This window comes from Heloderma suspectum, chromosome 17 (assembly GCF_057233095.1).
Source record: "Heloderma suspectum isolate Gila_16-S chromosome 17, 16-S_ref, whole genome shotgun sequence".
NCBI lineage: Eukaryota > Metazoa > Chordata > Lepidosauria > Squamata > Helodermatidae > Heloderma > Heloderma suspectum.
In genome coordinates this window covers 6,398,034-6,412,899 of record NC_139474.1, presented here as the reverse complement: position 1 = coordinate 6,412,899, position 14,866 = coordinate 6,398,034, and the positions used below count along the sequence as shown (strand labels likewise).

Sequence of the window (14,866 nt, the reverse complement as noted above, 5' to 3'; positions counted from 1 at the left end):
GAAAGGATCTCTCCAAACTGGGAGAACGGGCATCCAAATGGCAGATGCGGTTCAAAGTAAGCAAGTGTAAAGTGATGCACGTTGGGGCAAAAAAATCCCAACTTCAAGTACAGCCTGATGGGATCTGAGCTAGCGGTGACCGACCAAGAAAGAGATCTGGGGGTTGTGGTGGACAGCTTGATGAAAATGTCAACCCAGTGTGCAGCTGGCTGCTGTGAAAAAGGCAAACTCCATGTTAGGCATAATTAGAAAGGGAACTGAGAATAAAACTGCCAATATCATCCTGCCCTTATACAAATCCATAGTGTGGCCACAGTTAGAATATTGTGCACAGTTCTGATCACCACACCTAAAAAAAGATATTGTAGAGCTGGAAAAAGTGCAGAAAAGAGCAACTAAAATGACCAAGGGGCTGGAGCATCTCCCCTAGGAGGGAAGGTGACAACAGCTGGGATTGTTTAGCTTGGAAAAAAGGAGGGTCAGGGGAGACATGATGAGGTTTGAACAGGGGGTTGGACTCGATGGTTTTATAGCCCCCTTCCAACCCTACTATTCTATGATTCTAGGTGTACAAAATTATACATGGGGTGGAGAATGTGGATAGGGAGACATCTCTCTCTCTCTCTCTCTCTCTGTCTCTCTCAAAATATTAGAACCCAGTGGGGTCCTCCCATGAACCTGATTGATGGGAGATTCAGGACAGAAAAAAGGAAGGACGTCTTCACACAGTGCAGTGTTAAACTATGGAATTCGCTACCACAGGATGTAGTGATGGCCACCAATTTGAATGGCTTTAAAAGAGGGTTAGACAAATTCCTGGAGGAGAAGGCTATCAAGGGCTACTAGTCCTGATGGCTATGTGCTACCTCCATCACCAGAAGTGGTGGGCCTATGTACACCAGTTGCTGGGGAACATGAGGGGGAGGGCGCTCTTGCGCCCATGCCCTATTTGTGGGTTCCCAGTGGACAGCTGGTTGGCCACTGTGTGAAGAGAATGCTGGACTGGGTGGAACCTTGGTCTGATCCAGCAGGGTTTTTCTTATGTTCTTATGCGTAGGGCACCTTGGTGAATGCCACGAAAGGTGTCAGGGGGCGCACTGCTGCGCTTGGGCACCACATTGCCTACCCCTGACCTGACATATCAGGAACGAAGAAGCTTTTTTAAAGCGTAGAATGGCAGTTGGAGGGTGTGAGAGAAACATCAGCCATGTGCTTCACAACTGAAGTGACGCAGATGGCCGTCTAAAGAGGGCTCCCATAAGACCATTCAGCCCAGGGTTGACAATTACCTAGCTGCACCCCTATATCTTTGCACGCATCTCTTTTAGGAAACGTAGATTTGTTTGCATCTCGAAGGGAGATAAACAAAAGCCACATTTCAAGATAGCAGGGTGGTTGTTTCCGAAGACTTTGCCCAGCTGTATGTGTTCTGTCAATTGATCCATTAACAGCCACGCCCCACAACCAAAGAGGCCAGTGCATTCCTGAAGGCACATCTGGAGACTTCCACTCCAGCCTGGCTTCGCTGCAGCGGCTGACAGCTCTCTATTTTTAGAGAGCAGTTGATACTCCATTTTTATAAGATAGAAAAAGAATCTTCTTCCAGCCTCCATGGAGAAGTATCAACGGGAGATCAAGATCTCACGGCTGACAACATCCTCGTTAATGGTTTCCCAAACACACAGCGCACGGATACACAACCAGCAAATATGGAAAAAGATGAGCATGACAGGTCACAACGTGTTCAGCATGTACCCGAGGCTCTGAAAATCTGATTAATTGAAAGCTGAATGGCATACCAATTGTGGAAGGGCCTTTGCTCAGTGGTGGAATACATGCACTCTGTGCGCAGAAGGTCGCGGGTTCAATCCCCACCTTCTCCAGTTAATAAAAAATTAGGTGGCAGGTGATGGAGGAAAAAAACTTTTTCTGCCTGGGACCTGGAAGAACTGAGGCCAGACAAAATAGACAATAGTCAGCTATATAGACATGTTGCCAGATCTGGTGTACAGCAGCTCGCTGGGTTCCTTTCACTGGCATGTAGCTGTATATGCATCCTCTTTAACAGACACATTGAGAAGAACATAAGAAGAGCCATACTGGATCCGAGTGAAGTTCCATCTAGTCCAGCATTCTGCTTACAGAGCGGCCAACTGGCTGTCTCAGCAGGAACCCCAAAAGTAGGACAGGAGAGCAATCGTACCCTCCTGCTCGTGTTTCCTGGCAACTGGTGTTCAGTGGCAAACAGACTGCCTCTGATTTCCAAGGAAATATATAGCCATCATCACTGCTAACCACTGATACCCTTATCTTCCATGAATTTTTCTAACCCTCTTTTAAAGCCATCCAAGTTGGTGGCCATCGCCACGTTTATGGCAGCAAATCTCGTACTCTGACTATGCGTTTCGTGAAGAAAACCTTCCTTTTGTCTATCCTGAATCTCCCACTAGTCATCTTCCTGGGATAACCCCACTAGGTTCTAGCATTATGAAAGAGGGAGAAAAACATCTCCCTATCCATTTTCTCCACACCAGGCATAATTTTGTACACCTCTACTACGCCTCCCCTTCCTCGCCTTTCTTCCAAGCTAAACAGTCCCAGAAGTTGTAAGCTTTCTTCATAAGGGAGTTGTTCCAGCTCCTTGATCATTTGGGATGGCCATTTCTGCACTTTTTCCGGTTTTACAATATCCTTTACAAGGTGCGGTAACTAGAAATGGACACAATATCCCAAGTGGGATCGCATCATAGATTTGTATAAGGGGAGTATGATCTTGGCAATCTTTATTTTCAGTCCCTTCCCTACAGATCCCCAATGTGGATTTTTGTGATAGAAAGCTTTGTATTCCATATATCCCGCCCCCCAAGCATCTCTAAATCCCAGGGTTCTTTGAGTGAAGCCATGACAGCTAGAAAGAGACACAAGTTTGTAGTGTCAATACTCATATTAGAGTTCTGACTGAAACCCGGAGCGGATTCACCGCCCCATTGACGTCAGAGCCACCAGCCTCCACTGGGAACTGGAGATGCCGAGGATCGAACCTGCGACCTTCAGCATGTGAGGCAGGTGCTCTGCCACTGAGCTACGGCCCTCCCCCCAAATGGGACCATGTTTACAGTGGCAGGAGCAAGTGAGAGCGCTGCTGTACTGACCTGAAGTGAGGCCCACGCTGTGCCGGTCGTCCTCCAAGCGCTGGATCCGTTCCAACAGGCGTTCCTGGAGGGTGTCAAACAGCAGCAGCTTCTCACTCTGGGTGGGGGAGCAGAGCAACAATCGGCGAAATGGACGGCATCCGTTCTCTTCATTACCACTCAGCTGGGCTTCTATGAATCCTAGACCTGGCACGGTGGCATCTGTAAATAACCTTCCCCTTTGCCAACGTGAGGATTACGTATCGTGGTGGCTGTTATTACTAGTGGCCCCCAAAAGGACAGAAACGTCTCAGGATGTAAAGATGTTATTTATCGAGAGCCCGACACATTTCGGCCTCTTTTCTTATTTCAAGGCCTTCTTCAAGGGGTTATAAAAAAGTCCGCAGAGATTCTGATAACAAATGTCTCCTGCTGTAATTCACTGGCAACTAGTCTTTGGCTTTCCATAAACAAAACCTTTGCATCTTGAGACGTTTCTCTCCTTTTGGGGTCTACTCTGGATGCCTTTGCCCCCTGTATTTACTAGTGCTCTCTGCCTCTTGAGGGCTCTGATTAACGCCAGAGATGAATAACGGCTGGTTTTTGCACTCTCCAAAGAGAAGCAGCCATTGATGTATGACATTTATATTCTGCCTTTCTCCACGGAGCTCAAGGCAGCGTATGCAGTACTCCCTTGCTCATTTTATCCTCCCAAGAACCCTGTGAGGTAGGTCAGGCAGAGGGAGAGAGACTGGCTCCAGGTCCCCCAGTGAGCTTCCTGGGTAAGTGAGGATTCAAACCTGTGTCTTCTCAGTCCTAGTCTGACACTGTGGCTAAGGGGTGCAGAATCTGAGGCCTGCAGGCTACATCTGGCCTGCCTGGGGTCCCCGGAGGGCTCCGCCCAGTTTCCCTGGCCCCACCTTCTTTACCTCGACCACCAGTCGTATGGTGGATTCCTAGCTTTGGCTCGGGTGTGTACCCAAAGTTCTGCAGCCCTATTCTAGCAATTCATGCAACGAAGAAACCAAACCCCAGGTTGTGTGCGCTGAACAAGGGAATAGTTGTTGGAAGGACAGCCTGAAACTGGACTCGTTTCCCTTAAATCTAGTCCTCTGGCTAATTAAAGAGGCAAGGGCTTTTCTACCACACTCTCGAATTAAGATGTAAAGATACTGGTCAGCAAGAAAGTGTTGCTCAAGCTTCTTGCTAAAGAACACAGCTGTTAGTTGCTAATTACTGGGTCCTGGAAGCTTGCACATGTAATTTTAATGTGTGAGTAGAAAGCTGATTTAGGGATTTCAGACTAGGATATAAGATCATGCTGCAGTCCATTGCTTTCCCCCACGTAATGCTTTGGAAGTTGTGCATTTAGGCCAAATAAAATAAACAGCTACAGGGTGGGGAATAGCTGACTTGGCAGTATATGAAAAGGATCTCGGGATTACAGTTGATCCCGAGCTGAACATGAGTCAGCAGTGTGATGCAGCTGCAAAAAAGGTGAATGCAATTTTAGGCTGCATTAAGAGAACCATCGTTTCCTGAGAAGCAGGGGTTCTGCTTTATCCTTCACCAGTCAGGCCTCATGTGGAATAATGTGTCCAACTCTGGATTGCCACACGTCAAGAAAATTAATTCCATTATACATTGGTTTATGATATGGCCACAGAAGGATGTAGTAGACCAGGTGTGGGGAACCTGTTTGAGCCCAAGGGGCAGATTTCGAAGAAGCTCTCTGGGGCCGCATTCCAGTGGTGGGCAGAGAGAAAATAACAGCATATTTTAACTTAAAACTAAGGAGAGGAATTTCAACCGTTTTGGATCAGGAAAAACGCACCAAGCTGAGAAATCACAAACAATTGGTGGTTGGGGGAAGGGGGCGTGGCCATTTGGGAAACTCAAAAAGGCCGGATTTGGCTCTGGGGCTGAAGGTTCTGCACCCCGATGTAGACAAACTGGAATGTGTTCAGAGGAGGACAACTAAGGTTGTCAGGGATATGGAAAGGGTGAAGAAACTGGGTATGTTTAGCCTGGAGAAGGGAAGAATGAGCATGTATGTTGGGGGGACGGTGGAACTTGAGAGCACTCTCCATACATCTGAAGGGCAAAGACTTGTTCTCCGCCATCCCAAAGGGCAGGACTAGATTGAATGGGTTTAATGGCCATGCTGGCTAGGGCTGATGGGAGTTGTAGTCTAACACATCTGGAAAGTAGCAGGTCGAGGAAAGCTGCCCTATAGTATTATGATACTGTTCTTGTTTTTGACCTCTCCTGAACCGTGGCCCTCTGGGATGAGGAAAAGGGACATCACCTCCCATATTTCATTTCATTCCTTTCTTTGCATTCCTGTCCTACCTACCAGCCAAAGCAATCTGGGTGGTTTACAGAGATTAAAACCTGGAAAATTACAATACAGTAATTTCATTTCATTTCTTACAATTCTATCCTGCTGTGAAGATTTGAGGCCTACAGAGGCAAAGGGAAAAAAAGGTTGGGCTTAGAGGCCCGGGGATTTTTTTTGTTGGGAGGGGGTATCCCTGAGAGGAGTAGCTTCACTTCCCCAGTTAAATTTCCGTTATTTCCCCTGGTAAATTTCATTTCTTCAAGTTTGAAACAGTACTTTTGGAGGAGGGTATAAAAAGAGAGTGCGACAGCCAGTAAGAACAGAGTCGGGGAGACCACAGCCTGAAGAGGAAACAAGAAGAAGCAGCCTGGGGAAGGCTAGGTACAGGTAGGGTAAAGGAATTTGCATTTTGCAACTTTTGTTTTCTCTTAATGCCTTTTGTATCACTCAGCTCTAATGTGTAAATACCTTTAGTTGTGATGTGCTTGCTTTAATTTACCAGTAAATTGTTGTGGTTAAACCCTGTGTCTAGAGTGTCAGTCACCCCACATCCACAGCCTAAACCCCACATTATTGGAAAGGGAAAAGAAGGAAGATGGGACTCTTAAGGAGGCAAGTGATCCTTAAGGAGTTGCTCAGGGGGTCCAGGTCATAAGGTAGAACCCTGACACCTGCCCAACAGCCAAAGCTGTAAAAGCCATCTACGTACAGAGAGCCAGTGGGGTGTAGTGGTTAGAGTGTTGGACTAGGATTCGGGAGATCCGGGTTCAAGTCCTCACTTAGCCATGAAGCTCATGGGGTGACTTAGGGCCAGTCACTGACTCTCCGCCTAAACTACCTCACAGGGTTGTTGCGGCGATAATATACTGAGGAAGCGGAGGATCACGTATGCCAGGTTGGGCTCCTTGGTGGAAAGGCAGGACAGAAATGCAACAAATAAAATAATGAATAAATACAAATAAAATATCAACCATTTTAACAATAAAAAATAGGAAGCCCCAGGACCCGCTAAAAACTTTTTTGTGTGATTTTGGGTCCCAGCCCCTCTCCTGGGAAGCGGTGGCGAGGAAGCAGGGGCCCTTTGTTTCCCGCAGGGCAGGGTGTGGCAACCCGGTGCCCTCTGGATATTTTTGACTACAACCCCCACTTTTCTTGACCATTGGCCATACTTCCTGGGGATTATGGGAGCTGTAGTGCGGACCACCTGGAGGGTGCTTGCCCTGCCCCCAGGGACTTGAGGAGGGACACAAAGACGCGAGAAGGGTTTTCGAACCTCTAGGTGTTGCTGTGCTCCCTGCAGCTCGCACCGATGTCTGTGGTGGATGACCTCCAGGCAGAAGCCTCGGTAGATCCCTGCGGAAAGGCAAAGCGCTGAAGACGGAGCCGACGCTTTCGCTCTTCTTAGGCGAAATCTGAGCCAGGGATCAACTCCCCTGCACCCCCCCCCCCATCTTCTTTCAAAGCCTAAGACCAGTGCTAGGAAAGAGAGCCTCTCTCACGTGTCTCTCCCCCCCCCCCCGCCGGTGAACCCCCAGAGAACAGCAGGTGATGAGGGCTGCTGAAATTTCATCCCCTTAGGGCCCCTTAATTTCATCCCCTTAGGGCACAATCCTATGCATGTTTAGACAGGAAAAAGTCCTCCAGTTCCCAGCATTTCCCAGCCAGCCATGCTAGCTGGGGAATGCTGGGAACTGGAGGACTTTTTCCTGTCTAAACATGCATAGGATTGCAGAGTCGGTGCTCTGACGAAGTGAGTTCCAAATGCAAAACCGCACAACCTCAGAGTACTCCTTTCTTCTCTTCTTTTTTTAGCAACAGCTGGCAAACGGTTTGCCTGTTGTTCTGACGGAGCAGTAAAGCAGCAGCAGTTTTAAAGCATGGGATGGCAGTTGGGGTGGGGAGAACAGACACGTGAGCTGTGAGCTCGGAAGGGCCCCCCCCGTAAGGCCACAAAGTCCAGGGTCTTAAATTACCTAGATGCACCACCGTCGCTGATGAGGATAATGCTGCTCCATAAGAAATCCCCTCCCAAACAGGGTAATTCAGGCAAGGTAAGGACGATGCCTGCTCAGAGCATAACCTGGCCAAGGGTGCAAAATGGGCATCCCAGAACACCATACTATGTTGACCAACTTTCCCCTTCGCACTAGCTACCCCACTGCCCATTCTTCTGAGACAGGGATGTCTGTCCTTTGAAAATCTGGCCCTCTTTGGGCCCGATGGATCCCCACCGTCGGCCCAGCTTGCATTCATGAGCCAAGCCATGAGCTTTTCCCAAAATCCAGGAATTTTTTGCAGTTTTTCCTTCTTGTCAACAGAAAGCTGCACAAATTGCAGGGGCAATTTGCATGATTCATGCAAATTCCAGCCAGAAACTGCTCAATTTGCGCAAATTCCAGCCAGAATTTGTGCAAATTAGGCAGAGTCCAGCTGGAATTTGTGCAGATCTACCCGAAATTTGCACAAATTCCACCCGAAATGTGTGCGACTTTCTATTGACAAGAACCCCCACCCCTGGAAAATCCACGAGCTTGCCCAACTTGATGCAGGTCGAGTCAGCCTAGCTTGTGGGTAAGTGAACCAAAGTCCAGGCGGCCGAATTGCTGAAAGCTTGGCAAACTCCACCTTCCTGGATGGATTCCTCCAACATCCCCATTCTGGGATTCACAGGCAGGGCTTCCAGGGGGATCCAGGCCCCATTGACTCTCCTTTTCCAGAAACTGACCGCAGCCCTTTTCCCAAATGTCACAATTCAGAAGTCATCCTCCTGCCTGAGCTGCCTCATCTGCCCGCTGGCTTTGCCCATTCCCCTGGGTAACAGGGATCTGGCTTTTACCAGCCACTTCGATGCGAATCTGCATGTGGTTCTGTAGCACCCCCAGGGGATCAAGGTACTCCGCTGCTTTTCCCGACATCACATCCTCCAGCTTGGCTTTCACCTGACTCAGACGCTCCTTGAAAAGCCTGCAAGACAGCAGCAGATTTTTAGGCCCTCCTATCACAAGGGCTCAAGGGTGGTGTTAAATCTCCACTCCTGGAGTAGTGCGTGTTGCAGGGGAGGCACAATGGAGACTGCTCTCCTTCAATAGTTGGCCTGTGTAGCTGATAATGAGAGGTGGACTGCATCCAAATATGCAGGTTCCATTTCATCATAATTTATTATCTGGATTGATTTATTTCTGATATTTCCATACTGCTAAATATAATAAAAACCCCAGGGGTTCACATATAATTAGTAAAATCCCATTTAAAATACAATTATTAAAAACATGACATTAAAACGCTTCCAATTACAGAAAAAGCAATAGGATGGAGTGGCACAGTTAATTTAATTGCAGCCTAGGGAAAGCCTGGGTGAACGAACCCTTAGAGAAAGGGTGGGATCAGTGCTGTCTCCAGGCCTTGGGGGGTCCTTGCGCAAGGCACCCTCAGTGGCCCCCCTCCCTCAGTGAGTCCGCCTTCTCCCTGCCATGGTCCCCAGCTGCTCCCCCTCCTCTTCCTCATCATGGCTCCCACTTCTTGCTTGACAGGCAGACAGCCAGGGAGCAAGGAGGCCAGGGCATCTGCTGCTCCTCCTTCTTGCCACCACCGTTGTCTGGGCCAGAGCGAGAGGCAGGCGAACATGCAGGTTGCAATGCTGAAGAGGAGGAGCAAGTCCAGGAGGCATTTGTCACTGGGCCCCTGCTGGGGTGTGGGCCCTTGGCAGGTGCCCAGCCATGCCTACTCCTGGTACTAGCCCCGAGTAGGATAAAAATGTAAGAATTAAATAAGGACAGAGAGGGAAGTGGCAACTCACGTCTCTTTGAGTTCGGAGAACTGCTTCTCCAAGTCCGACATCTCGTCCAGGCACTCCGTGCGGCGGCGCTCATAACCCTCGTCGTCCATCTCTGCAGATAAAACTGACAACATGGAGCAAAGGGCCCTCTTTTCCACTCTCCAGCATCACTTGCTCTTAGGAAGCTTCTCCTAATGTTCAGGCGAAATCCGCTTCCCTGCCATCTCCACCTATCGGCTCTAGCCCTGCCCTCCAGAGCGACAGAGAACAAGTCTGCTCCATTTTCTGCTGGATAGCCCTTCGAATATTTGTAGACCACTACCATGTCTCCCCTTAAACTTCCCTTCTGATTTTTTAATGTTCCCTGTCATTTCCACTCTCTGTGAGGTCTTCCTTCTTGTTCAACTCACGGGGAGAAGTCTGGAGCCAGTGTGACCAGGAACGCACAAGCAGGGCACGAGTCCAACAGCACCCTCCTGCCCACGTTCCCCAGCAACTAGCGTGCATAGGCATTCTGCCTCTGGTACTGAAGGTAGCACATAGCCATCAGGACTAGTAGCCATCGACAGCCTTCTCCTCCTCCAGGAATTTGTCTAATTCCCCTTTAAAGCCATCCAAATGGGTGGCCGAAGTGTACGACTGTAACTCTCAGGAGCATCAGCAGGGCGCCAGGTTGGGGAAGGCTGCTCTAACTAAAGCAAGGGTGGGCAGAAGAGAGATCTCCAGGTGTTTGGGACTTCAACTCCCACGAGCCCCTGCCAGCACGACCAATGGTCACCACAGCCAATTTAGACTGGGAGTTGAAGTCTAAGAACTTCTAGACATCTCCTTTCGGTCTACCCCTGAACTAGAGATGCCAGGGACAGAACCTGGGTCTTTCTGCACGCAAACCATGTGCTCTGCCACGAAGGATGGGCCTTCCCGTGGCTCCCAAGGGAGGAAGTGGAGGCCCTCTGCTCTGCCCAGCTACCTGAACTCTCCTCTTCCGACTCAGACGGGCTGGCACTGCGCTCATCCTCGCTCTCTTCTTCGCCGTTCATCTCTGCAGCCGAGTCTCCTTCGGCCTCCATCTCCTTGGGCAGGGGCTGGACAGGCATCGTGCTCTGCGGAGGCAAAGAGGGCCCAGGTGGAAGAAAGCGGGGAGAGTAAATGACCAAACCGTAGAGAGCTGAACGCTGTCAGGGCATCATCCTTACATTATGCTATGCGTATCCTGCAAGTGCATGGCGTCAAGTACAGCATTCAGCACTTTCAGCATTCAGCTTGTATGTTTTGAAGGCAAGTTTCTAGTACTTAAGGTCACAATCCCATGCATGTTCAGATAGAAAAAAAGCCATGCTGGCTGGGGAATGCTGGGAGTTGTAGGACTTTTTTCTGTCTAAACTTGCATAGGATTGCACCCTTAGCGGCTTAATAATAGCGTTATGAAGGATCAAAGGGCAACAGCGACAACAGGAAAAATGTCTACAACACCCAGCATTCCCCAGCCAGTCCTACAACTTCCAGCATTCCTCAGCATAGCTGGCTGGGGAATGCTGGGAGTTGTAGGACCTTCTTCTGTGTAAAGTGCACCCTAAGTCTGGGAAGAAAGGCTTGAAAGTCCTTGCTCATCAACACTTGGTATGTTGTCTCTGGGAGGGACACCTAAGCAGGCTTCTCAGCTGAAAGTCCTCCCCATGATAAGTAGAAGAATTAGCTGACGTAAGGATACATAGAAGATGTATTCCCAATACAGAATTGGGTTTTGTTTTTTTAGAGCACACGTCAGTCTGATCAAGCATCTCAGCCTGAAAGGAAGTCTTAATAGCTCCACTGCTCAGCCAAAACCATGGCTGTTTGATAGTTATTGAGCATTTCTACACAAGGCTTTTATTGCACACTCGTGGTTGGTCACTCACAGAGGCTTGTGGGTCCTTTACACGACGTCCTCAACCTCCAGGGCATCTCCCACACTTTCTGACCTTTATCCCGTTTTTTAAAAGATCGGCGATAACCCGATAAGGAACATTAATCCGTTATTTCAGCTGTGTGTAACTGCACGGTTCTGCTATAACCATAGTGCCATCTAGTGGCTGGAAAATGAAACATATTGAACTTGCTGAGAAAGAAACTCCCCAGCCATGTGTCTGCCTGTGTAAAGGAGCCGATCTTAATCCCACAAAGAATCCGGAAGCAGAAGTCCCAGAAAGGATGAGGGATTTTAGCCTCGTGTGGTGAAACTCATCGTCTTTCTGACTGCTTCACAGCAAGTATGAAGGAAAGTGGCCAGGGGCTCTTCATTCCGTGCCTTTGTCCACAATCCCCTCCAGCAGGGGTGAGGAACTTCTTTCAGCCCAGGGGCCAAATTCCATTTCAGAGAAGCTCTCGGGGGCCGCATTCCAGTGGTGGGCGGGTCTGAAAGCAAAAGGGGGTGGAGCCCAAATTGCCAAAAACTAGAAGCATATTTTAGCTTGTAGCCAATCTGTGGCTCCCTTCCCACATGTTCAGATCAATCCATTGATGCAACATGCGCTGGGTTTTGTTGTTGCTCAGTTCAGTATTTTAAACCTCCAACTTGTTCCTTCCCTTCCCACCTCTCTCTTCTCTGCGCCCATTTGAACCTCTTTCAGCCCGAAGGCCAAATTCCATTCTGGAGAAGCTCTTCGGGGCCACGTTCCAGGGGCGGATGGGGCTGAATCCAAAAGAGGGGGCGGTGGGGGGAAATACCCGCATATTTTAGCTTAAAGCCTTAGAATTTCAACCTTTCGGAATGGGGAGAAAGGTGCACAGAAGCCAGGAAAACGATTTGTGAGCGGGGAAAGGGAGCAGAGCCATCCGGGGAGGCCCAGAGTGCCAGGTTCGGCACACCTGCCCTGCAGCTATCTTTGCCAGGCTTCAGATTCTCACCCATTCCTTTGGACATGATCAATCTAATGCGCAGCCAGGAGCTTTCTTACTTAGGTCCCTTCTCCTCCAGACCAGGAAGGCATGACTCTGCTTTATCCCAAGCCAAACTGTTTGATTATCCAAACCAGGGTTACCTACTCTGACTGGCCGCAGCAGCTCTCCAGTGTCTGAGGCCAAGAAGGGCGTTTCCTTGACACCCGATACTGGATCCTTTTTAAACTGGAGAGGCCAAAGATTTAACCTGGGACATTCTGCCTGCAAAGCAGGTGCTTTACCGGCTGAATTAGCAGCCCATCTGCTCTGGGAGCCCTTGTTGTAAATGTTTGGAGGGCTCTCATGGCAAAAAACAGTGGTGCCTGCATTTGCTTCTTCCCCTCTTCCTTCCCCATCTTTTTTTCCTTTGGGGTTGTGTCTTTTAGATTGGAAGCAGAAGGGGAGGAGAAGCAGGGCTGTTCCATCAACTCAGCTGAAAGACCAGCACACAGCGCATAGTTAAACTACGGTATTCACTACCACAGGATGTAGTGATGGCCACCAATTTGGATGGCTTTAAAAGGGGGTTGGACAAATTCTTGTAAGAGAAGGCTATCAATGGCTACTAGTCTTGATGGCTATGTGCTACCTCCAGTCTCAGAGGCAGTGAGCCTGTGTACACCAGTTGCTGGGGAACATGGGTGGGAGGCTGCTGTTGTGCTCATGCCCTGCTTATGGGTTCCTGGTCGACAGCTCGTTGGCCACTGTGTGAACAGTGGGGTTACCCTTGTGACGGTTCGGAAACTGCAGCTGGTACAGAACGCGGCGGCTCGCCTGATTAAAGGCAGCCGCCGGCGAGATCACATCACTCCAGTGCGGAAGGAATTGCACTGGTTACCAGTTGTTTTCCGGGCCAAATTCAAGGTGTTGGTTTTGACCTTTAAAACCCTATATGGTTCCGGCCCAGCTTATCTTAAGGAGCGCCTCCAGCAGCACCAGACAGGCCGCTTAACAAGATCAGCCTCGGATGGCCTTCTCTCTGTCCCATCAGCCAGGACAGCTAGACTGGTGGGGACGGGGGAGAGGGCCTTTTCTGTGGTGGCCCCCACTCTGTGGAACTCCCTCCCTAGGGAACTCCGTCATGCCCCCTCTTTAATGAGCTTCCGTCGTGCATTAAAAACGTTGTTGTTCAGGCAGGCATTTGGGGTGGGTTAGGGTATTTTAGAAAATGTTTTTATTGTAGAATTTTATTGTTTTAAACTGTTTTTGTTGTATGTTGTACATCGCCCAGGGTGGCTGGGTGACCAGCCAAATGGGCGATTAATAAATTTAATAATAAATAATAAAAACAGAATGCTGGACTAGATGGACCTTTGGTCTGATCCAGCAGGGCTCTGTTCTTATATTGGGCTCTTTCTCTCCCTGTTTTCCAATCATTATAAGAACTACTACTGAATTTTACATATTGGTGCCCCCATTCACTTTCCTTTTTTTCCCTTTGTGGCTGCCGTTTTAGATTCTCAGCCTGTATGCAGGAACTCTCTTATATTCCCATTTAAAAAAAAAAAAGAGGCCAAGGGCACAATCCTATGCATGTTTAGACAGAAAAAGGTCCTACAACTCCCAGCTTTTCCCAGCCGGCCATGCTGCCTGGGTGATACTGGTAGTTGTAGGATTTATTTTTGTCGAAACATGCATAGGATTGTGCCTTAAAGCTAGAATCCTATGCACACTTTTTAAGGACCCATTGAAGTCAACAGGACTTACATCTGAATAAACATGTATAAGACTGCAGCCTAAATCAGTTGGCATTTATTATGATTTGTGGCTGAAGGGTTTTTTTTTTAAATGGTTGGTGCAGGTTATTTCTTTCACTGATGTGTTTATAATCTATTTGTTTTTCTGTTATGTTTTAATTAAGGTTTTATTTTTAATCTGGATGTTATTGTTAGCTAACTTGAGTGCTACTTTATGGGGGGCAGGGGGGCAGTGAGCAGAAAGACAGGATATTAAATAAATAAATAAATCAAGCAAGCAAGTACATGGTGGCAGGCAGAAATTCAGCAGGTGCATCTTCCGCATTGCAGATGTGAGGTGGGTGAACTGTACCTGTTGAATGTTTGCCTGTGAAGGCAGCTGTTCAAGGCACAGAAAGCTTGTGAGAAAAGAGGAAGATGGAAACTTCCCTCAAAACCCTCTCTACTCCCCATCTTGTCTCTCTCTCTCTCTCTCTCTCAACTCTTCTCCAGCGAGAAGGAAAGGGCGGGGGGCCTAGGACTGGGATATTGGAAGGACCATCTTCTTTCCCACAAGAGCCTTCCTTCCTACTAAGATCATCTTTGCAGGCCCTCTTGTGTGTCCCAACAACCCCAGAAATACACTTAGTTGGGACTAAGGAGAGTGCCTTTTTGGTGGTTGCCCCTGTAGGCTCTGTAACTCCCTTGCCAAAAAGGCTTGCATCACTTTCTTACTGATGACTTTCTAGAAGTTGCGGAAGACCTTTCTTTTTAGGAAGGCATCTAGGGTGCAATCCTATGCATGTTTAAACAGAAAACATCCTACAACAAAAAGTCCCATGCTGATTAGGGCTTGCTGGGAGTTGCAGGACTTTTTTCTGGCTAAACATGCATAGGATTGCACCCTTAATATGTCACTCCTGCTGTTTTAATCTGGCAGTTTAAAAAAATATAAGTATATATATTTCGTATCTTGAATGCTGTGGTGGTTTTACTATCTGCTCTCCCTCTCTCTAAATATATA

At 48.4% G+C, this 14,866-nt stretch overlaps 1 protein-coding gene across 3 annotated transcripts in view; it reads right to left on the bottom strand.

Annotated features, from left to right (window-relative positions):
• The window catches only part of BRMS1 (BRMS1 transcriptional repressor and anoikis regulator), a 32,283-nt gene that overhangs the window by 9,753 nt on the left and 7,664 nt on the right, over positions 1–14,866 (bottom strand). For all 3 annotated transcript variants that reach the window (XM_084824579.1, XM_084824577.1, XM_084824580.1), the window contains exons 2-6: positions 10,218–10,350; positions 9,269–9,359; positions 8,309–8,436; positions 6,746–6,825; positions 3,153–3,249 (exon numbers count right to left, since the gene is read on the bottom strand). In XM_084824579.1, coding sequence (XP_084680705.1) covers positions 3,153–3,249; positions 6,746–6,825; positions 8,309–8,436; positions 9,269–9,359; positions 10,218–10,344 — 523 coding nt within the window. In that variant the 5' untranslated portion in view covers positions 10,345–10,350. The remainder of the gene's footprint in view (positions 1–3,152; positions 3,250–6,745; positions 6,826–8,308; positions 8,437–9,268; positions 9,360–10,217; positions 10,351–14,866) is intronic.